The sequence below is a fragment of the Perca fluviatilis genome, chromosome 14 (assembly GCF_010015445.1).
Source record: "Perca fluviatilis chromosome 14, GENO_Pfluv_1.0, whole genome shotgun sequence".
Classification (NCBI taxonomy): domain Eukaryota; kingdom Metazoa; phylum Chordata; class Actinopteri; order Perciformes; family Percidae; genus Perca; species Perca fluviatilis.
The window spans coordinates 15,786,070-15,810,290 of NC_053125.1; the positions used below are offsets into that span (position 1 = coordinate 15,786,070).

The 24,221-nt window shown below is 39.7% G+C and overlaps 2 protein-coding genes and 1 long non-coding RNA gene across 5 annotated transcripts; 1 reads left to right on the forward strand and 2 right to left on the reverse strand.

The window, feature by feature from the left end:
- Nucleotides 1-1,210: 1,210 nt before the first annotated feature.
- On the forward strand, nt 1,211-4,800 carry LOC120572261. Its single transcript, XR_005641411.1, has 4 exons — nt 1,211-1,380; nt 3,221-3,309; nt 3,392-3,501; nt 4,693-4,800. It is a non-coding gene; the product is annotated as an uncharacterized LOC120572261 (long non-coding RNA).
- A 126-nt stretch (nt 4,801-4,926) lies between these two features.
- si:dkey-219e21.2 (E3 ubiquitin-protein ligase TRIM39) lies at nt 4,927-10,972 on the reverse strand. 2 transcript variants are annotated; one of them, XM_039821497.1, is made up of 10 exons: nt 10,907-10,972; nt 10,030-10,079; nt 9,568-9,713; nt 9,285-9,383; nt 8,195-8,326; nt 7,824-7,940; nt 7,472-7,600; nt 6,595-6,673; nt 6,159-6,185; nt 4,927-6,047 (listed from the first exon to the last, which is right to left on the reverse strand). In XM_039821497.1, exons 2-10 carry the CDS (start codon nt 10,061-10,063, stop codon nt 5,512-5,514), a joined length of 1,299 nt encoding a protein of 432 aa, XP_039677431.1. In that variant the 5' UTR covers nt 10,064-10,079; nt 10,907-10,972; the 3' UTR covers nt 4,927-5,511. The 2 variants fall into 2 exon arrangements, with proteins under 2 accessions (XP_039677431.1, XP_039677430.1); XM_039821496.1 differs by having other exon boundaries at nt 8,195-8,329.
- A 1,446-nt stretch (nt 10,973-12,418) lies between these two features.
- Nucleotides 12,419-23,647, reverse strand: capgb (capping protein (actin filament), gelsolin-like b). Of its 2 annotated transcripts, none has more exons than XM_039823392.1 (9): nt 23,505-23,647; nt 18,688-18,881; nt 15,851-16,005; nt 14,755-14,913; nt 14,441-14,590; nt 14,064-14,150; nt 13,827-13,959; nt 13,121-13,212; nt 12,419-12,920 (listed from the first exon to the last, which is right to left on the reverse strand). In XM_039823392.1, exons 2-9 carry the CDS (start codon nt 18,878-18,880, stop codon nt 12,855-12,857), a joined length of 1,035 nt encoding a protein of 344 aa, XP_039679326.1. In that variant the 5' UTR covers nt 18,881; nt 23,505-23,647; the 3' UTR covers nt 12,419-12,854. The 2 variants fall into 2 exon arrangements, with proteins under 2 accessions (XP_039679326.1, XP_039679325.1); XM_039823391.1 differs by lacking the exon at nt 23,505-23,647 and adding an exon at nt 21,834-22,024.
- Between the last annotated feature and the right edge of the window lie 574 nt (nt 23,648-24,221).

A 24,221-nucleotide genomic window follows, 5' to 3' on the forward strand; every position in this document is an offset into this window, starting at 1 on the left:
TTATGTTCAGCTGAATGCGTGAAAGTGAGAAGGTGTAAATTTGAGTCAACAAGCATGTGTTGCAACAGTTGAAGTTAGAGGAGAAAGGGCATCGATTTGAGAAACCGGGAGGATGATGCTAAGAGGAAAACACCTCCAGGTTAGTTATAAAGAGCATCTCCTACCACAACTAGTGTAAATAACCTGGGATTTGATGTGAAGAGTTTGCAGAGCTTTAAAAGATTTCACAGCAAGGATTAAAACAACAAACTTAAAGAACAACCTTGTTCATTTTCAGGCTTATCTGAATACGTGCGTCACAGTGTGATATTCTTACAACTTGTCAGTAGCCTACTTTGTGTACCAACCAAAATACTTCATCAGATGTTAAAGTTACAAACTTAACAATACCAAGCAAAGCTGCAGTTTTTTTTTCTGGTTTCAAAGCTGCAGTTTACTTTTCTATGAAAGTGTCACAGTTGTATCTATTATAATGGGTATGAGGTCAAAAGGTGAAATTGTGCATGCCTGTCAAGTCATAATAAAATACATTTATCTTTATGTCATTGGTTAACATTTTTCACTGAATATATCCTCTACATGTAGATGATTTACAATGTCAAAGTATAATAACTCTTCATAAAAGGTCATGATTAAGCAAAAGACGATCATTTTAGAATTATGTCTCGATGCAATGACGTTATTTGTTTAAGGATTTTTACCACCACAGATGCAGGATGCTGTCAAACTTGTCAGCTGACAACTCATGTGGCAGTTGCTATGGCAACAACAGTCCTGGTAATGGCACTTCTTTTGTGTTCAATGTTTGGTGAGTACAAATACAAGATAATACAGTTTACATATGTAAATATTTTTATATTATAGCTACATACATACTGTATAGTTTTCAGTGTATTTCTATATTGTGAGCAGTCAGTCACACACTCATTTTAGCTTTATAACCATTTATACATTTCTCAAATGTATTTACATCAAGTTTTTACTGCATCCTCTGTTTTCAAACCTGAACTAAATATATTGACAAAAAGAGAGACAAAAAGAAGAGGACATTTTGACAGAGTAGGAAACAGAACAGAACGTTGTTAATGTTGCACCTGTGGTTTACCTACTATGACAAGTCAAAATGTCGGCTGCGAAAAAGGTACAACATAAGTAAAAACACCTGTGCATGTGGCGACATCTATTTCCTGTCACTACCCTACTTTTCTACTTGAAATTACAAACCATCTTGAGGTATTGATGTTCATTTTGTCACGTGGCCGGCAGCACCAGAAGTGGATCAGACCTCCAAAACGTCAGGAGAGGAGCTGATGGAGTGACTGCAGCAGTGCCATAAAAAGCGCCATGATGTCAACCTGATGCTCCACACTGTCACTCAAGGTGATTTACTGTTGCATTATATCAACCAGTGATTCCAACGCTTTCAGGATTTTTACTCTTTACTTTCATCAGTGTTCCCTTCCTGCTGCATGTAGACTCCATCTGTTAAATGTCAAAGGAATGGCTAAAAAAAACATGTGGAGGCTTCAGCTTGTTAGGATTTATTAGTCGACAGTTTTGAAAAGAATTGTGGGGTTATGGTGGTTTGTGATGAGAAAAGGGACCTGGCTTCTTTTACCGTTCAATGATATTCCTCCAACTCCCATTTGTCCAAGTTAAAGAGCCCCTATTATGCTTCCCCATCTTTTTATTGTGTTGAGTTTTGTGTATATAATAGTTTAAACAAAAAAAAAAAAAAAACTAATTTCACTGCAAATGGAGCTCTCTCTCCAACAATCAGCACTTTTCTCAACTGCCTGAAAACACCTCGCCTACATTCCCATTTGAAATTCCTCAATTGGTGTCAATGAGAAAGCCAGCCCAGTTTTTAACCGGATTTTTTTAATTTGGTTGACCAATCACAACAGAGTGGGCCAGCTGACCAGTCGGCAGACTGGGATTTTCAGGAAGGCAGGCCAAGAGCTGAGACAGACTCGTTCGATCTGCGCAGAATCGATCACCGGCAATCGCCATCCAATGTATGCGGGTTAGATTTGTGTCCGACTTGATCCCGACTTGCTCTGACGTCATGCACACATGGGCAACGCCAACCATAACCTCACGAGATCAAGGCGGCCGCAGTTCTGAGACGCAGGCAGCGCAGTTGCTTTTCACTGACTGCAAGACCCAGGCGGACCCAGGGCATGCTGGGAAACGCCGGCCTCTCAGCTGATCTAACAGCTGATTGGTTCAGAATTGACTCAACGTGACGTTTTATATGAACTCTTTTATTTTGAATTGGAGGGATTTTAACTGCTCTTTGTCTGATTTAAAGGCTTATTCTGTACAAACTACATGTTGTGTGGCTGGTAGTTACGTTTAGAAGTCAGAGAGACTAAATCCCTTCAGATTACGGATCATCTACAGTGTGTTGTTAATTAAAATCAGCAACAGATCGCATGTAGAGCATTTTGAGAGCTACTCTGTCATAATTTAAACAACTGGAGACTGTGTACAAGCTGATATATGGGTCTGATAACATTTTATTAAATCAGACCAGATTGTTTCTGTGACTTCCTGTTCAGCCTGAAGGCTGCTGGAATCGGCTGGAAACTGTCCGACTGACAGCGCAGTTCATCTTGAACTATTTCAGGTGGAGGCACTGCAGCAATGGGTAGTAATAGACACAAAGTTTTTGAACATCAAAGCATGTAAACCTATTCTAGTAGACACCAAAAGTACAAATATAACACTGAAAATGAGTATAAGAGGGGCTCTTTAAACAGACTTTACTTAGATCTAGCACTGCACAGAAGTAGAGCTGCTGTATCGGATCCAAAACACTCTCTAGATATCAGCTACTCAACCTAGAACAAGTGGGTTTGTCCTTCATGCAGAGTTGGTTCAAGTCTAATTACAAGCCATGCATTATTTTAAGACCAATTTATTGATTACAATTAAAACACCAAGTCTTAAAATATGGTATGTACTTTGGATTGTAGAGCTCTTCCGGCTCCTGTGAAGAGAATTAAAAAGTTAAATTTCAAATTGACCAGGTTTTAATTAAGTACTGACCTTTTTTATTCTATAGAAAGCTACTTTGATGTACATAACAAGAGGCCAGTTAGCAGGTTGCACTGAAACAGGTCTTGGGGTGGGTATGGTAGTGGGCACTGGTATTTGAAGTACTAGTTTATATCTGGCAATATGAGCACCCAAATGTTATGCTTGGTTTCTCCAGCTTGGCAAGGAGTCTGTGACGTATGAAAATTAGATTTTCTTCATCAAGAAGTTGCGTGCTCCAGCTGACTCAAGCAATGATTTTGACAGGTATATTTTAAACCTAACTATTTTGGCTATTACCACTCCCTCAGCTTCTTATAAATGCAAACATATCCCTTTTGTCTTGCAGGGTGACAATGCAGTGTACATATCCTCTGGCTGGACTAATCTCAGTATTCAGGTATGAGTCTGACTCAGCTGGTGTCGGCCGTATTGTGCATTCTGCACACTCCACTGAAGGTTGGTGGTTTACCTGTTGAACTGAAAAACACATCCTTAATATATGTAACTAACGTAGCTGTAACTACACACACTGTAACCTACACAGTCTCCGTAGCATGAGGAATTCACAACAGTAACGAGTAACTATGCAGCACATAAAAAATGTATCGGAGTAAAAGTATTTCATTCATCTACAATATGTACTCAAGTAAAATTGGAAGTAGGAGAAAAAAAAAGAATACTCCAGTAGAGTACAAATACAGCCTTTTAGTACTTAAGTAGAGTAGTGAAGTAGTTCTACTTCGTTATTATACATCTCTGGAATTAATGAGAGTTGTCTTTAAATAAATGAAAGTGCTTTAAAAAGTAATCTGTCAAATCTTGAACAGAACTTACTGGTAACCAGTGAGGAGAAGCTAAAACAGGGCTGATAAAATATTGTCTTTTAGTATGTTAACAGCTCAGCAGCTGCATTTTGTACAAGCTGAAGGTTTGAGATGGTCTTTTGGTTTAAGCCTGAATACAATGAATTACAATAATCAGAGAAGAAATCAAAGCATCAATGACCCCCTCAGCTGATAACGTGATTAAAGTAATTCAATGTTTTTCAAATAGATTGTCACTGTCAGATATTCGGACTGCTGGTTTACCTTTGTAGACCTGGAGCCAAGATGTTTTTTTACCTTAGGGATTGACTTTGGGGGACCAAACAGAATCATTTTAATTTTTCACATAGCTGGAGAAACCTTTGGGACATTCAGCACTTTATTGCTGACAGACAAGATAACTGATGAGTGTTGCCTACTCAACTGTTATCCTACTTTTCTTCTACTGAATCTACTTAATTAAAAGGCATCATTTTGGTAGCATGCACTGAGAAGAAACTAAATCTGCTTATGATCAATAAATACAAAAAAACATATTTGTGGATCTATTATCTATAACAGAGTAAAATAATTATGTATCCAATTTTAGACATTTATTTGTGAAAAAGCAGTACAGAGAGCTCATTTTATTTATCCCAAGGGGGATTTCAGTGTTTGAGTCAGGTAAAATACAAAACCAAATGAAATATGTATTTTCTTGAAGATTAAAGCACAAACCTCATAACATTTAAGTTCAATTTGCTTTTATTACAACAATATAGTACAAGCATATACATATATACACTGTATGAGTATTTTCTTACACATGTTGTGTGTTTTGCAGGGTAACGGTGGAGTGGGATGCTGATCGCAGGGACTTTGCAGACCTGAGAGGAGGTGGAAGTCTCTTTGCCGCCAGCTGTGAGGCTTATGGACCCTGGGCTTGTAAGAGAGATTCCTGACACACTTTTTATCTATCTTCATACCAAAAATTTTATATTGTTAAAGAATTTGGCGCTCCCACTTCAGCTACACTTAGTCATGCAAAGTTATTTATTTTCTTGAAGGATAAATCAGCTTTGCAGGAGACCTTTGTCCAAAGAACTTTTATTGAAGAGCTTTACACATACATGTAGTTGATATGTGGGTGGAATCTGAAATATCTTTGGGAAATGTGATGAAAAAAAAGTCCAAGATAAGCATGAAAGACAACATATGTATTTGAAATGTTGATTATGTGCATACCGGAAAGTGCATAATAAAGTGCATTCATGTATGTAGATACAGAATGTGTTCAGACTTTCAAGTCTACACATAAATATGAATTTATTTAAATAAATACTTTTATATTTACTCTAAGTTGAGTATTCAAATGTTTTTGTTTCTCATGGTCTGATAAAATATCTCCACTTATATCAATGCAGATTTTTTTTTTTTTTAAGAGTGGTGTGATCTGAGATATGATCAGATACATACAGTATATTAACAATATCATGAGCACTTTGATAAAGTCAGAGCTTGTGCTTTCCAATGAATTTAAAATCTAACTGATGACACCAGTTTGAATAGAAATCTTCGTGCAGATTTAGTTTCAGTAGTTTTTTGCTCAATGCAATATTTTTTCAAGTCAAAGTGCATTCTTCCAATCATCCAAAAAGAGTTTTTAAGGCTCATCGCCCTCAGTATTTGTATCCTGTATGGTCATGCATGTGCGACCATCCAGCGGGGCGAACAGAGGGTACAGCTTCCCTCTGAAGTTTTCAGTGAAGGTGTAGATGTGGGACTTTGTTTCTGCGTTGTAGAAGGAGATCTGTCCCTCTTCGTAGTCTAAGTAGATACCCATACGTCGAGGCGTGAGGCTGATGGGCAGTGGAGTCTCCGGCTTGGTGCAGGCGTAGAACTGGCTCGTGCTGCGCCACAGGGTCCAGTAGCCCAGCTTTGGGGTCATGGGGAACCGACCGTGGCGCTTGGAGTCAGCGGTGGTCAGTCCCACGCGCCAGTTGCCGTTGTTGGTTATGTCCACCTCCCAGTAGTGGCGGCCGCTGCTGTAGCCCTTCGAGCCCAGCACACAGGGCCAGCTGTCGAAGCGCTGGGAGCTGTGCGGCAGGTCGGACGCTGAGAGGCCCTCCTGCACCATACGCTGGTTCTCGGACAGCAGCAGCCAGGGGTGGTTGGTCATGGGGTCGAGAATCACATCAGCTGGGCAGAAAAAGAGAGGCACGAATAAGCTCGTCGTCCTGTGAATGTGAGGTTTGCTTTTTCTTTGCTCTATGTGAGATAACACAAAGAGAAAGTGAAATTTGATCTTACCTGCTGCGCTGCAAATCCAACTCCAGACTGAAAATAGAGACAGATATTATATTAAAGTCGCAGTGGATAAACAGGAAATGGAAATGTTTATTGTACATGGTCTAAACCAGTGATTACCAAGGATTTGGACAAGGAGTCACAAGATGAATCTAAAGTGTGAGATGATTTCCAGTATAGGGTAAACTAAATTATACTTCTTAACATTATCTTTTTTTGACAACGTTGCCGCTACAAATTATTCTGAGAAGAAACAATCCCTCTTTAAATGAACTGCTCAAAGACACATAACTGTGTGAGGGGCTGCAAGGAGAATCAGTGGTAACCACTGTTCTAAAAACAATCAGTGTAATATAATTATAATTGTAATCAGTGCAAACCAATGACATTTTGAAAGCTAAGATTTAGATGATTTTAAAATGATTTCAAAAATGCACACCTGAGTTGGGGATGTATCTTGGAATTCCTGCTTTCCAGGTCCTTTGCTTTGCCAGTAACCATAATTGTGGAATCATTTTCTGAAAAGGAAAAAAAGAAAGATAAAATGAAATTTGTTTCATAGGAACTGCATTTTTATGTAGTGATTCCCTAATTTGGCCTTTCCTTATGACCATGCAGTTTGAAAATATAATCATAAGCAGTAAATGCTGCGTGAACCTTCTAGGGAAAAATTTTCCTGTTAGCACTTGGCTACGTTTGGCTGGCTGTGGTGATGCCAATGGCTTTATGAGAGTAATAATACAAAGTAATGCATCGTTTTTGGAAGTGTGTTAACACTAAATATAAGCCCTAAAGGTCATAACCCTACACAAATAGAGCAAATGGCTGTTTATTGTTACTGCACAAGTAGCAGAATGTCACGTGAAGTATTCATGCCAACTGCAAAATATTCCCTTAAACAATCAAAAAAAGCACAGTGCTACATACACCACACCATAATCTGCGTATGTGATGATTTTTATCTGCAGGCTTCACTATCAGTTATCAAGGACATTTATTGTTGCAGTTTATCAGGGCAGAGTCAGATCACGGTCATATAAACTGTGTTCATTTATTGATGCTCTGCACGCATTCAAAGAGCAGGGTTCACTCAAACGCATGTTGCGTAAACAACCTGGTCATATTTGCACTGGATGGCATCGATCAGTTCTGTGTTTTACTTGTTTATTTGTGCGCTATCAGATTTTAAATGTGTATCTTTGAATTCAATTGACTTGCCATAGTTTCAATTTCATTTTGGCCTTCTGAGGAACCTGATTTTTGAACAGAATTCTATGGCAAACACAATTCTTTTTGTGCAAATTCTAGTTTCTCACCATGCTGTCTTCTTTGAGCAGAGACCAGGTGATGAACTCCAGCAGAGGCAGCAGGTTCACCAGCCGTTTCTTCTTCAGGCCCAGCAGACGCAACACTTTACCCAGCTCGTCGCTCTGCACACCACAACTCTGCAAACACAAACGCTCATTTCAGCTGCTCCGTTTTTCCTTAAAAAAACATGACACCAGCTCTGACAAAGTGCTTGCTGGCATGAGAGTAAACTAAACATTTTTGCAGTATTTGTGCTGTGATAAATTCTGCCCTCCTGGAGTTTTATGCCCAACAGACAAAGGGCTCACACTTGGTAGGTGTTCATTTCTGTATGCTTTAACCTTTCCACAAGCTCCTCACCTCAGTCGCCTTTTGCAGCTCCTTTGCCCACACCATGATCCTCTGTTGTGCCTCCTCATCGGCATCCTCTTCTTCAGTTTCTTCACTCTTTGATGCCCAGGGCGTCTCCTTCAGGAGCTAAGGACACCAAATCAGTAAGGTAAGAATGATATTTTTGCTATTTCTTATATCAGAATATGTTTTCTTTCACAACCCTATCTGTTACAAAGATTGTATCTTCAATCTGTAATTAATAGATACAGTATAGTAGTATACAGTATAGTGTGTGTGTGTGTGTGTGTGTGTGTGTGTGTGTGTGTGTGTGTGTGTGTGTGTGTGTGTGTGTGTGTGTGTGTGTGTGTGTGTGTGTGTGTGTATATGTGTTTACTGACCTTGTCAACATGGTGGAGTTCGTCAGCCCACTCCAGGATCAGTTTCCTGCTCTCCTCGAGACTGCGCTCAGTACGCCCGTCTGTACTCTGGGCTTCTGGATTACTGCTGACCCCCTTTGGATTCCCGCTGCTCTGCTAAAACACAACGCCACACTGTCAGACAATGTCATACACTTAAAAACATAATGCTGTTCTACTATGACAATTAAATGACAAAAAGACAAATGACAGCCAGCTCGTGTTGACAGTGATGTGAGTTTCCAGGCCAGAGCTCAGGAAAATTGGGCACTGACTTATTTTTTTTCGTTCATTCTGGTTAAAAATAATCAGCTGCAGTTCATTTACAGGTTGAATCAGCGTTAACTATGCTACATGTGATGTTTACATTTACAGATGTCAAAAAAGCCAGGTTAAAGTCATATAAGCCCCTTGTAAAAGAAAAAATAAATAAAATACAGTACATAACTTCTTACATAACATGTTGATACCCACCCTACATATCCCAGTGCTGCAGGGCAGAGGGTCATGTAACCAGGCTGTTAAAGAGTCAATAAACACGTATTCTATCAGCATCCACCCACCCAAATAACCTAGCCATCACTCTGCATGACTAAGCTAAGTAATCATTTCCCATAGCAACGTTTTTCCAATCTGTGCGGTGATAAATACTGGTTCACCTGCACTCATCATGCACTAAATAAGGTGTTGTAACTGTAACTGTGTATTGAATAGAAACTTTGCACTTTATCTCCAGATATGAACTTTTAACAGACTGAAATGATCAACCATAGCCTGACACCTTTTTCCCACTTTTGTGTCAGTATCAAAAAGATCTCGTATGTTCTTTTAGTCAAATTTTTTTCCTGAGCTGACAAACAAGCATCTATATTAAAAAGGAAATTGAGGGTTAAATATGGGGCCAACAAACATCAGTACTTCCTTAAGTCTACAACTGACGTGGAAAACATTCACACACTTTTTGTCCTTTGCTCTCTAAATTTACACTGTAAGACTGCTGTTAATGAGTAATAACAATATGAGTCTGCTGAGCCACTGACTTTACATTTTCCTTCCTTCTGTCATGTCCTACCTTGCAGACTTGGTCCACTTGCTTCTTCCAGTGATGGATGAACTGCACACACTCCTGCAGGCTGCGTAGATCCTGCAGGCCGTTCTGACGAGGATGTTTCTGCAGGAAACAACAGGTCACAGTTAAATGTTTATTCCTACTATAGGTTGTTTTCATGACAGACAAAAGCCCAAATGGGACAATTCATACAGGTTTAAAAAAAGAAGAAAAAAAAGACCTAAAATATAAGTCACTTAAAAATATAAAGATCAATTTCAACAAAATCCAGGATGTTTTAATGTACCTGTGAGTGTTTGGGAAGGTTTTTGGCGGGTCGGCTGGGGGCCGAGCTGTGAGTCTGGACGTCCTCCTCGGGCAGGGTCCAGCGTACGGCCCCAATGGAGCTGCTCTGGGTGCTGCTTCTGTCACCCACCTTCAGTATCCCCACTCCTACAGGGGGGACACATTCAGGAGACAAAGTCTTTAAGTGTAAGTTCACACAACATCCAGCAGAAAATGAGGGGAAAAAGAAGTTTTACTTTTCCAACAAATGAAGTAAATCTGAATATCGATACTTCCAACAAATGTGATTATTAGCCTTTCATTTACACTCACGCTCAAATGCTTTAAACCATGAATAGTATCTGACTGAATGTAAGCTTTGTGACGTTACATTATCTACCCACACCAGGCAAAGCTTGTAAGTTGCATGTAGTAGAACAGTGGCATTGGCAGTGATTGAATAACCATATAAAAAATAAAATACTTTTAGAGGTTTTCAGGATACTCTTCATCTCCATGTTGGCGTCCTCACTCCTGTGGCGCAGAGAACACATGAAAATTATTAAATGTTTGGTGACCAGTGATGGAAGAAGTAAAAGTAGTATAAAAATACTCCGGCATTGAAAATATATTAGCTATATGTACTTTATGTATCAAAAGTAATATGGCCCTTGTAGCTTTTATACTTTTGATTATTATCATATTAGATTGTTCTTGCTGATGCATTCATGTGTGGTTGGAGCTAATTCTAACTATTTTATAGACTGTTGAGTAGTTTAACCTGTAGCAATACAACATATATTTTAGAAAGATTGACATTCTCTTTTTTTAAGAAAATAAATTCTAAATATCTATTGAAATATGAAACTACAGGATGTTAAATATAATATTGCTGTAAAGTGTAGCTTAACATTCAGATACAAGTGAATAAAGTCTACAGAAAGCTATACTATTATACCACTATACTATATTTGCTCTATAATGACTTGTTTTTTAATGTAAATGATAAACACCTGCCAAAACAATTTAATATTTCCTCATATTAATAATTTGTTGATATACGATGATTATTTATATACAGTGATGCCTGAGTACCAATTTAGAATGTGAGACAACTTTTCTTACATTTACAATTAATCCCTTCAGGTTTGTGATCACATTTAAAATATAATTGAGTCTATACTACCTAATACTACCCAGTATTCACCACAGACATCAATGTATACCTACAATGCAAAAAAATATTCTAATATTGTGTGAAACATAAATTCAGAAGAAAATCTGTCCTATCACGCAGACCTGTGCCGTAGACTGATACAGTGTAATGTATAGAACCTCTGCTGGTGTTGGTTGTGTCGTACCTTTGGTCTGAGGGAGTGCTGGTGCAGCTCTGCTGGTGGAGAAGACTGGACAGCTGCTGCTCTCTAATCAAGCTATTTGTTCTTCTCGGACTCCCTGAGCTTTGGACTTTTTTATGGCCTGTGAGGCAGCAAGAGAAACTTTCAGCAGAGGTCTCTGACACGAAATCCTGACGGCTTCCCGGCAGCTGCTGTCACGTTTACAGTGAGGGCAAGAAGGCGTGATTTTTTTATAGTGGTTATATAAGTCTCTGCATTACACTCAGAGTGACATACAGTACATGATTGGATTTTGCAGTGATGTTACTGTAACTATTAGTACATTTATTAACAAAGTTGTTACGGTTATTATATTGTTTATACAGTGGGAGCTGAGATATAATTAGCAAAAAATAGATGATCTTATAATAGACATCAATTACTGTGTAAATGATTCTTGAAACACCTAATACTATGTTAAAAAATATTAAAAGAGAAATAAATTTGATGGCAAGTATAAGAGGATATTTGGTCTAAACAAGATTTATAAACCATATTAGCAATATTCTATCGCAAGTAATGCATTTATGTAAAATGTAATGCCAGTAACAACTGTATATCTTGGCATAGACACACATAATATTCATGATTGATGTTTGTTTATTTACTGTAATCAGTCATATCTCCTTTCCTGCATAAACTGCCATAAAAAATAGATCTGGAGTTAGTCCATTTTAGGCAGGACGTAGAGGGAACTAATATTGAGGAACTAGGACAAAACCATAATAAAGGGTTGATTATAATCTTATACAATGGTGTAGTCTAATGTATTGTAGTTGGCATACTGTGCTGTATATAAATATAGTGGCCTATATATACACAGGTATGGGCCCGGGTTCGATTCCGACCTGTGGCCCTTTGCTGCATGTCATTTCCCCTTTCATTTCTTCAGCTGTCCTGTCAATAAAGGCCTAAAAATGCCCCAAAAATAATCTTTAAAAAAAATATATATAATGGAAAGTTTGTCATTGGGCATTTTTCCTGGAGCCTTCTTAGTGGGTATACTGCGTATATCTGTATTGTATTGTATTGTATACATTAATGTAAAAGTCACTTTTCAGGCAGTTTTAAACCACACCTTTTTCACACCTCTTTTCAAGAGATTTCAAGAGACGTTCAAAGAAAAGACAATAGAAACCCTCTTTGACACGCACACACAGAGCAGAACAACATGCTTGCACTGCAGAAAAATCATAAAACTTACTCCAAAAACACCTCACGTTTAAAATTTTTCCCCACATTCACCCATTTACTTCCTGGTTAGCTACTGAAGGAACATCAGAATAAAACACTGCATCATGGTCCTACCCGACATGTATCATCACCCTATCTTCTTGACCTGCAGTAATCAGCCTAATAGGTAGTAGGTGAAACCTTTGAGTAAATGTATGGGGTTAAATTCCACCAACAATTACAGTTGACTGTGAGGTCATCATACTAGGTTATTGTGTGCAGGTTACATTCAGCAGTCATGGCAACAGAAAGGGCATAGTTTATACAATAAAATGTAAAAACCGCTGTCATAAGTGCAGGCACCACATTTCAAAGTGAACTGGTTGACAGGGGAAAAACATCAAACCACTGGACAAGTAGCAAGCAGTTTCAGTTTTATTTTTTCAAATCGGTGACACTAAAACTGTAAAAAAAAAAAAAATCCAAACTCATTTACTTTAAAATGTTAATAACCTCAATAGGAGAAACTTGTTTGTATTTATAAAAGTGGCATCACATCTCTTATTTTACCAATTTAAAAACAAACTTCAGCGTGCTGTGTCTGCACGGTACCTTACAAATATGTACATACATGTAAATGCATATAAAAAAATTATTTTGTATCAGATGCTGTCCGTTTTCAGATATACAGCTTCTTCTTCTTGAGTGCAGAATTTGTCAAATGTTCCCATGTTGTATTTTAGTTCCAGTTCTTGAAGAACTGCTTGAAGAGGATGGTCTCCTTCCCCTGTGGCAGTATCTCCACCTGCAGCACAACACACAGAAACTTTACCTATTGTATATATATATATATATATAACGATGTTACAGTAAATGTACTGAGGTGATAAACTAGATCATCAATCATACCAAGCGGCTGTGTAAAGGCTGCACAAGCCAGAGCTGGTGACATAGTGCAAATAGTTGGAGAGCAACTAAAATTACATTTAGAGGAAGTGTGAGTACCTGTGTTTTCATCCTGGGGTACTTCATTTGTTCGATGAAGTTATCCGCCATCTGTAGGGCCACGTGCTTCTCCTCAGCATTTGCTCCATTACCTGACAATCAATGACTCACATAAGTACTGGCAGTTTAGGAGATATAGCACATTGCTAATTTCATCTAATATAGATTGACAATTTAGTTTGTTTCGAGATCCTCAGTAGCACAACTTTAGTTCAGTTGCTTACACGGTTTTATCTGTATTTCATTGTGAGAGTTGAGTGTTGAGTGTCTCGTGCTTCATTATTTTTGCTTTGGAATTAATGTCTACCAGAAAATAAACTCTGAAAATATGTATTCTTTGAACACATTATTGTAATAATTATTTGCATTAAAGCTACAGTGCGTAGTTTCTGCCGCCCCCATTGAGAAATTCTAAGTAATGACAACAACACTGTCGGCGCGTCCACACGATACAAGCCTTACGTGATCACGCACGCGCCCCCACCCCTCCTCCACGCAGTTGCTAGTAGCCATGGAGGACACGGAGTGCGTCTTCCTGAGACTCACCTCCCTGTTAAAACTGTGGACTGTTATTTTTCACAATGCACATTCTAATTTGATCCAATTAGATACCGAATATCACTGGCATGTAGCAACTATCACTTTCCTCAGTATGCATTTCAGGCAGCACGAGTTTGCTGGTTCGGGGTCAAAAGTACTTCCCCACCTTTCCAGACGAAGATCTTTCCGTTGGCGCCGTTATCCAGAATGAAGCAGTCGTCACGAACCAGCAGATCCATGGCAAACGGGCTCTTCTCCGACACTTTGGTCATCGTCATGGAACCTGTCGCATTAGACACCTGAGGAGTAAACGTACATCGTTTTAGGCATTGCTTCAGAGGCAGATGTAAAATGGTAGTTTGATGTGTGTGTGCAGTTGTAAAAGCTTTGCAGATGAAGTTACCTTGTAGAGGGAGGCAGAGTTGGAAGCGTCTGCTTTGCTGTCCTCTTCTGGTGTGCTCTCTGCCAGCTGAGGCATCTGCCCCAGGACCTGCTCAGCAACAAGACAGGAAGCTCAGATGCTAATTATGAAGCTACAGGCAGCAGACAGGTAGCTTAGCTTAGCATACAAACTGAAAAGAAAGGGAAACGGCTAACCTGGCTCTGTCCAAAAGTAACTAAATCTGCCTACCAGCTCCTCTAAAGCTCACTTATTAACACATTACAGCATACAACCATGAGGGTGGTGCATTTCCTAAAATGTCAAACTGTTCCTTTAAAATTATTTGGCCTTTAAGTAGAATTCTTTTTAATTACATAATATAAAGTGTGCATTTATACCTTGAGCATCTCCTCGGGTTCCTCCCCTTCATTGCAGTCGACGATTCGGGCTTTACCGTGTCTCTCTGTGTCACGAATCAGCGAGGCGATCTCACGCACCTTCTGCTTCTCAAAGATGTTGGCCTGCGACCCGATCCACGACACAATGATCTGCGGGGCAACAAAACAACATGAGGTCACACCATAATCATATTCACCTCACGCAATTTACAGTTTAAGCTTCACAACAAACTTTTTATTCGGGATTGCAGCAGTATTCGGAGTACTTAGGTCTACTGCATTATGGCAGCTGGATTTACAATTTTTGTCCTCACCTCTCCGAGGTCTAGGATGAAGCAGTCTCCTTTGTTGAAGCTGCTCCAGGACAGCTCCACCTCCTTGGCACGGATATTGCGTTTCCCTTTGATCTGGTACAACCTCTGCACTGCCGCGGAGCCCTGAGGCCTCCTGAAGCCCGACTCCACACCACCCACCTGTGAGAGATAGTCATGCTTTCACATCCTGGATTGTTTTAACGACTTGGTGCCCGTGCTAATCGAGTGGCATGGATGAACTTTGGCCATGATATCCAGGGTGCTGTAAAGTGATAGAAGGGATTCACCCAGCAATAAAAAGATGGTTTATAAAATGAGAGACATGTCTAAAGACAATGTATTTCGTTTCTCATTTATGATTGAAAATGTACTGTGCAAGTTTAATTGACATTTTCAGTGAAGTATACATGTAAAATTTCTTGCATGTGTAATAGGATTGGTACATATCCAATTAATCAATTCCAATTAATTGCCATAGTCAAGGCAAAGCTGTAGATGAAATTCGTCTACAGACAATCCTACAATTAAATTAAACATATGAAGAGTTTCAATTCTAATAATAAATTATTATGTATTATCCAGTTTACTTTTTAAAATGCTATTTATGTGTCTTTAAATTTGCATTGTGATTATTTTCTATCTTGTCTTAATGGCATTTTATGTCTTACAAAAACATAAACATTAGAAATATAAAAAGAAAGAATAATGAATGAATATTTTCCTGGGTTCAAGGAGGAGGGTGGGGGGGGCCTTGAAACTGCCACTTTGCTCGTTTGAAAGCCATGATGTCTCTCTCTCATGGGTGGGCCAAATTCTCTGGGCGGGCAAAGCAGAGAAAGGGGAGGTAACCTTGCTCCTTATGACCTCATAAGGAGCAAGATTCCAGATCGGCCCATCTGAGCTTTCATTTTCTCAAAGGCAGAGCAGGATACCCAGGGCTCGGTTTACACCTATCACCATTTCAAACCACTGGGGGACCATAGGCAGGCTGGGGGGAACGCATATTAATGTTAAAAAACCTCATAAAGTGACATTTTCATGCCATGGGACCTTTAAAGCATCTGAACATCCACAATCCGGTCTGTCCCTTCCTCACCTTGTAGCTGACTCCTCTGGGGAAGAGAGCCATGAACTCCGGGGACTCATAGCCCTGGACCTGCCGGTGCTGAATGGGGTCACCGCTCAGAAAGTTGTCCAGCTGCGTGGCCAGCATGGCACACGCCACCTGCTCGTCCCTAGACGACTTCTCACCTACAACAGAGAAGGGATTGGTAAGAAAGGAAAGAACTACATTTGGGTTGTTAAGCTTTAATTACTTTCTGTTCATGGTTTCTGATTTATTATTTTCTATAAACCTTCTGGTTTGTGAGTTTGAGGGAGGTAATCTGACACCTGTTAAGACACACTCCCTCATGGATGAATGTACAAAAAGGTCAAACCAAGCTATTTTCTCCTACTCTGATCCCTGATAAAGACTTACAAAAAAGGTCAAAACCATGTACTTTGTTCATTTAGACATTACTAAAAGCTGTACAACAAAATGATGGAGTCATGCATTTTTTTAATGATACAATCTCGAGAACTATGCGATTCTTTCCAAAGTAGAGCTGAAGGATAGAGTTAGGCAGCAGAGAGAGGGAAGAAAATAGAAATGCAGTAGAAGTGAAAGAACACATGAGAAAAGAATTAGGAAATGAGGCTAGAAAGGTTAAAATGCCACAATATGAGGAACAGAGTCGCTGGCAGAGGTGATGTGTCACAGAGACAAAGATGATGAGCAAACTGTGTGTCGGTCAGCAGACGCACAAAGATAACCCAGGGGTTATCAATCGTAAACAGGTGGAGGGAGCTGCTTTTTTTTTTTTTTTCGCACTATAATCATCTCAACAGACAATTCATTTTCTCTTTTTTATTGCACTATTTGCACATTATCGCTGTACATTTCATATCTTATATATTATTACTGTATATTTGTTTTTATTATATATGTTTAAAGTATTGATAATATATGTTGTTTTTATTTGTTGTTTGTATATCTGGAGTGGTAACGAAAATAATTTCCCTCTGGGATTATTAAAGTATTTCTGATTCTGAGGCTTCAGAGAGATGCATGCTTGAGCACAGAGAGCCCTCTCCAAGCTGTGACAATCAGCTTAGTGTTACCCAAGCACCGGATACATGCTGGAAACAACATCCACATTTGAGTACTGTAACGGTCCTCCTGCATTTTTAATGGGCCCCCGCTCATAAACCATCCCAGTTTCCCTTGGGATCTCTCTCTCTCTCTCTCTCTATCTCTCTCTCTCTCTCTCTCTCTCTCTCTCTCTCTCTCGTCATTCATACTAGTGGGAGGATTATTAGCTTGTCAACTGCAGCACAGGGCCCAGTGTGTAGTAAGAACTGGACAATAAACTCTTTAAGTCAGGACTACATGTTTAAGTGTAAAGGTCTTGACTTGTGTCTCCTGGCTTTCTAAAGACCAAATGACTGTCCTGCTCCAAAGAGCAGCAGAGCTGTCTCACACTAATGTGGACTTTTTTTTAGGAAATGGGTTACAGTATGTGTAACATCATGTTGCATTCCATGTTGTAGTGTACACATGCAACCAGTGTTGCCCTTGGATAGAGTTTCTATCTTTTACTTTTATTCATCAGGCTCAGACAGAATTTTTTCTCAACCAAACTGAATTGCTATTTTATTTTAATTAAACTTTTCAGTCTGTGTTCATGTTTTTCATTTTCTATGAGTTTTGTTTGTTTTGCCCTAACCAAATCAATAGACATGACATATCCAGCCTGACGATGTTTTTTACTAGACATGGCAGCTGCAGTAGCAGTAAATCGAAGAAATTTGCAGATTTAAGAGATGTTATTTCTGTTGACTTACAACAACCGGGACCGCTGTGTCAGTCTTATTGACAGTTGTTGCCAGTGGTGTAGTCTAATGTATTGTAGTGGGTATGCTGTACCGTATATATATGGACCTACATATATGGGCCAGAATGGGCCTTTTGATGGGGGGGGGGCATATCATAGTGGGGGTTGCTGGGTGTTCTCCCCCAGGGGAATTTTGACCGTCAAAGACTTCATTTCCTGCATTCTGACACACTTATGCACCAATTTACGGTGGAAATACCTTTATTTAGCCTATTTGAAGAAAAAATTAAACACAGATGAGAACTCAAAATATATCAAAATTATAATGGAAAGTATGTTTTTACGTGCCATTGCACATTTTTAAGTGGGTATATGGAAATAATGGAGCTTTCTTAGTGGGTATACTGCGTATACCTGCGTGTCGTGTAGTCTACACAACTGGTTGTTGCTATTTTTATGGCAATTTTCTGTTGTAATTTGTTTGGCTGTGGTCTGGGACGAGGATGTCCCCCTGAATTCTGATTGGCTTGGTTGCTTTGCAAATGAGGGAACAGTCTGAGCTCACTGAGGTAGACTGAGCACAACACCAGATCTATTTGAATAACTGAAAAGAATTGTTACTATAGGCTGCAATTTATAGGTCTGGAAATGGTCTAATTTGATCTCTTTTCAATTATTCCCATTATGTCTGCTTTGTTGATTTAGATAATCTCTTCTTTTTACTCAAAAATATTCCATCTCCCCATTCAGCTCTTATTCGGTTTTATTAGTGTTTAACGTTCCAAGGAAATAGTATTCGGCCTGCTTTTTCTTTGATAAATAAATGACGCTGACTTGATTAAATAGCAGTCGTCTGACATTACTGATTGATTTTCTCCTGAAAGGAGATGCCATCATTATAAATGTGGCACCTACTCAGACTCACAAGAAGTGTACAGACTTCTTTAGTCTTGAGTCAGATTGCATAGCTGCATGCTACATAACCCTATTGTGTAGTGCACTTTCTTTTTCTTCAGTGGCATGAACACATTATTTAACCCAGATGTTTCTCTCTCACCTATCCACATGTGGAGGTCGGCTCCCGACTGACCACGGTTCTCCAGCACCAGATAGGAGTCCCCGTTATAAAAGGCTCCCACCTCGGAGGGATCCAGCAGCACCGCCTTCATCTTCTCCACCCTCCATACTCGGAGGCCCGCCTCACGGACCTCTGGATCAAACTGACCTGGTACTGGCTGGAAGTGGAGCATACTGCAGGGAGAGACAGAGCACAAACTTTTCCGTAAATAGTGGGAAACCGTCACCACAGACTAACCAGGGGGATTTTCACAATGGATAACAGTCAAATGGCGCTCTGAGTCAAACTCAGTTTACAAAATCCCCTCCCACAGAAGGGGAACAGGCTGGCTGAAACAGGAAGCGTAAATACATGGAGATGTGTCACCGTTTCCATGTGGGAATGGGTGGTTTTGGTCAAAGAAGTATGGAGAAGTAAAAGCAGAAATCATGCGCACAAGATAGGGAAAAATGAAGGAAGTACCAAACTTGTCATGTTTAGAAGACAAGTTTCCATTTCTTGACATTTTAACAGAGCTTGAGTGTTCTCCACACTGACTGAAATGATGAGTAAAGTTTGACTGCAAGACCAGAGCCCAACACAGACGCCTCCAAATCACAAGACTGAGTGGAGGGAGTGGTTATTCTGATGAGCGCTATAACACTTAGACTTGACACAAAATGAGGGGTTGTGTTGCTGCTTAACATAAGATAAGATATACTTTATTGTCCCTGAAGGGAAATTTGTTTTGTACTCTGTCCATTCCGCAGCTTTTCAAAGACAATACAAAATACAGAAAATAAGAATCTCTCAACACATACTCTCGTGCGACACAAAACATGCTCTCATATACATTAGACAGGTAGGTATATAGTAAGCACATTAACTCCCCCTTTCAGTGGCAGTTTCTAAATTGAGCAACCCTGTCGGTTGCATTCTCCGCTATAACTGTAGCACAGCCCTTGCACAACCACTTAATGCAACACAAGACCAAGCAGGCCATACTAACACAACAATAGTAGCGTAACAAAAGCAGGTGTGGCTATATTCAAACTGTCACGGGTGAGAATGAGCCATGGATTTCGTTGAGTCACTCTAATGTACACCTCTCTCTGTCTTAGTTTTTTTCCCCCGCCATGTCACAAAGTAAAAACAAAAATATATTTACTAAGTGTGTCACCCAAACACACGTGTCTCTTCCTGTCTGTTCTTGCCTTGCTATATTTTGCACAACTAAAAGAAAGTGAGGTTTGTAGAAAGACGAGTTACCGCTACCTTTCATTTCCTTTTTCTCTCTCACGCTGTCCCACAATAATGTTATGTGGTAACAGATGCCAAAACTGAGATACATTCACCGTTTGGTCCCTTTATAAAAATGTAATGTGAACCTGAAGCTAGATTTATTGCATTAGACTAATAAAAGGCAATTGGGTGTAGGTCTGCAAATTATATTTATTTTTATTATTGATTCATCAAATTATGTGTTATTTAAAGGCTTAATGGTTTAGTTAATAACATTTAAGAAAAAAAAAAAAAATATATATATATATATATATATATATATATATATATGAGATAAAGTTAGCAAATGTACTCATTTAAGAAGTAGAAACCAGTGCCTGTTTGACATTTATGCTTGGTTTGATGACAAAATAATTACAATTTTAACTCAAAGAAAACCTTAACTGAAGTTCCACTTACTAGCTGTTTCCAGAGCTTTCAATTTTCATCTCATGGTCTTCCTCAGCAGATGGAGCTCTTGAGTTAAGTTAGTAATAAACTAAAGTATTATCAGTTGTCAGATAACTTCCCGTCACATGACAAATGATTAACTAAGCTATATTCACCGAGGAAGACCATAAGATGCAGTTGAAAGGTCCAAAAAAAAAAAGTTTCTTAGATCAAGAATTAACTTTTAATCATAAACTTATGTTTTGATTATTTGTTAGCTAACTTAGGCCACTTGATTAACTAAGTTATTCATATCTACTTAACAATAACAGACTAATCTATGGCCCTTGAGTTAAGATTTTAAGTTGCAAGTTCAAGAATGAACTTTTTTCCTTATTTTCGACCAACCGATTAAGCGACTTCATGATTTAAGAAAAAAACTTCATTGGTTTTGTAAAATCCAGTAGTCAATTCTAAGATATCTGATGCAATATATTAAGTTAAAATATTTGCAGTTTCCTGCTTCTACAGATAATCACAAGGCGTTTCCTGGATGATGACACAATTAAAACCTTATCAAACCCATGTTGCAGCTGAATCAAGTAGTTTCTGCTGAGGCTCCTAGCTGTCTTCTGATAAGAACAGCCCTGCAGCTTGAGAGGGAGGTTGTTACATTTTCAAATTAATCTCTGGCAGCATTACACATCAACATAAATATCACAGTGTTAAAATAAACATCAATATAACATGGGTGGAGCACTTGCTTCACTTCTTTCTTTTCTAGAGAACTATTGTGTAAGTCAGCAATTTGTTTTAATTGGCTGCTAGATCGGCTCCAGGAAGCATCATAACTGATAGAGGACTGGACAACATGAGTAGTGATTGGAGTCGACTGAGGACACCGATCCAACATGTAAGAGACTGCCACCAACTCTATTATCATAATCTATATTGTCACTCTTTAGGCAGCAAAACCGTTGAAACTATCAGCACTAACCATCAGCACTGAGGTCAGTCGAACAGAGTGTCAGCAGGAGCTACGCCCCTTTCTGTTTGGGCTGGTTTTTTTTTTTAACCCTTGTGTTGTCCTTTGGGTCACCGGGACCCGAAGCTCAACGCCAGGCCAATACAAAACGTCAAATAAACTGGACGGGTCCCGGTGACCCGAAGGACAACACAAGGGTTAAGTTTGAAAGCTTGTTTCACGACGCTCCTCTCCTGTTATCTAATAATAACGAAGCTAATACTTTGGTCAATTAACTGACCAAAACAAGCCAAATAGAGAGGGTGACAATGCAGCAGAGAGTGAATATTTGAACACATAAAATGGTAGCGAAGAGGAGGTAAAGGAGCGAGGACATAGAGAAAGGGCCTGAGGAAGCACATGCAGGGGCCCTGATGGTAAGGTTACAGTGCTTGGACAGCCGCTCCAAGAGTTAGTAAGGAGGTAGAGAAAAAAGCCCGATCCACTTAACTGTAGGATCTCCTCTGGTACCTCCGGCATGATGTCTGACTCCGGCTCCATTCTGCGTGTCCACTGGAGTATGTGTGTGTGTGTGTGTGTGTGACCCGGTGTTCGTGTGTGTGGTTGTAAGGGATCGAGAGGTCTGGCGAGGACCAGTGTTTGCGCTCACCTGGCCTGGTTAGCTTATATGCGGGAGGTAACTAGAGCCTGTGTGATGAAAGCCTACCTGCGGCCTGTGGATAGGACGCCGCGTGTGGGGGGACTGGAGTAGAGTCGGGTTCCTGGTTCCTGGCTAAAGCTAAACACCAAGTGGATAATTACTGGGAGAGCAGACTGCTGGCTCTTCCATCTGTCCACCCTTCCCTTCTCCTCTGACTCCAGCTCTTCCTTTACCCTGTATACCCTCATTCTACATGAAGGGAAACAAACACAGCACCAGAGTTGGTGGGAGTAGTCGCTAGTCGCTAATTTTAGGCCCCCCCAACATGCTCACAAAGTGACTCCCTTCCCCTTTTATCATTCCCATGCCACCTACATTGAAATAGGAACACTGATAACTGACGACAACACAAGACCAGAGCTTGAGAAAGACTCCATTTATCCTTTTAATACAGTTATGAAGAAGTGACTCTTCTCTCCATGTTGTTGCCACTACCCATCTATTGTAATATTTAAAGTTAATTTTCAGGAATTATTTTGTTTCCTCTGCCCAGACAGACCGTCTCAAGGATATCTAGTCATTAACATCGGGGAGAAACAATGAAAGACATTATACATTTACAAATACATTTCAAGATTGAGTCTTGATAATGTTCCCAACGGAGGCATTGAAAGAAAAGATAGAAGCTTGACCTTTTGGCCTGGGCTACTGGAGTGGTCAGTGGTGTCTGGTTAGGTGGAGGACACATGGAGATCAGAGGGGTACAGATGGAAACACAAGGTCATAGCTACAGGGGTGACTGACCCAATCAGTCATTCATGCGTTGATAACCAGACAGAAATATGAGAGCAGGCAGTATGCAGGCGGACAGAGCAGCAGGTGTGGAGAGATCTGAGAGCAATCTGTCAATTGATGAGTGGGAGTGTATACAGTGTGTGTGTTTGCATCTGTATAGCTGTGTGCACTCTACGTTTATGAGACTGAAATCAAGACCAAGTGATGCAGATGGGGAGAAACTGAAAGGACCAAAGAACAAAGAGAAGGGAGACAGGAAATAGAGTTTAATATGAATGTTAAGTTACTCTAATCAAGCTTACTTTTCTCAACTTAGTCCCAAGTTCTGAGGCCCTTACGGCCACTTTGACACCCCACCCATTGCTGCAAAGAAGACTAGCATGATGTTAGGGAAGTGAAACAGGTACAGACTGGGTGGTTTCCCCCATTGATAACAGAAAAGGTGGAGCAGAGAATAAGCCAAGGGTTTGAATGAAAAGATAGATTTCTGAGAGACTTGAGTCACGCTGAAGTTAAACTAAAGCTTCATTGTCCCGTTTTGAGATTCCTCAGCTGATTTCAGGAATCAGAAGGAATGTGATGAGCAAATGGGGAAAGAAGTGTTTGGGAGGAAACGTGAAGAAAAAAAAAAAGCTTCAGGGTTAAGGACAGAGGAAAATAAGTACAAAGACAAAGAAAGAACAGAACAAATTGTACTGCAAAAATAAAGTTCAGGTTAAAACATACCTTAAAGAGTGAGTTGACAGTGGGACACAACACGTCTGAGCAGAGAGTGGAGAGGAAATGCAGTCATGCAAGAAGTAACATTCCTAAACACGCAAATTCTTTCTCTCACACCCAAGATATTTCCTGCCTCTGTGTCTGGCAGTCTTAGCCCAGCCCACTGACTTTACCACAAAAGAAGCAAAAAGTGCGGAAACTTGATTGAATCAGGACGTAAAGTAGAGGGAGAAAATGCAAACTAGGCCTACTTAACAAGTTCATTGTCCATCTGATGAAACAGCTCATTTTCAATCTGATTATTATTACTTACACTTTATTATACTTTCTTTACGAAATACAAAAATTAGATACAAAACCATGTCTATTCCTAACATTCCACCCTCAGCTTTTTAGTACCACTAACTACAATTTCTTTCTGGTCTCCTTGTACATGATGTTTAACACAGGTTTTAAAAAAAGATCACTTTTTATAAACTCTCCTAACAACTGCCCTGTCATTAATGACTCAATGTCACGGTGTACACAGTTGGTAAGTATCACCTCAGCAACCAATCCAAACACACCTAGTAGTCATACATGGATTCCCCCAGTCAAACACGCCCAAGTGTGTAGGAAGGACAGGGCAGCCTCAGATTATGAGAGTGAAACCTGGGATTCATCATTTCCACAGGTGAAGATTACTATCCTGAAGGATTCAGATCACTGTCAACAAGATGAAGG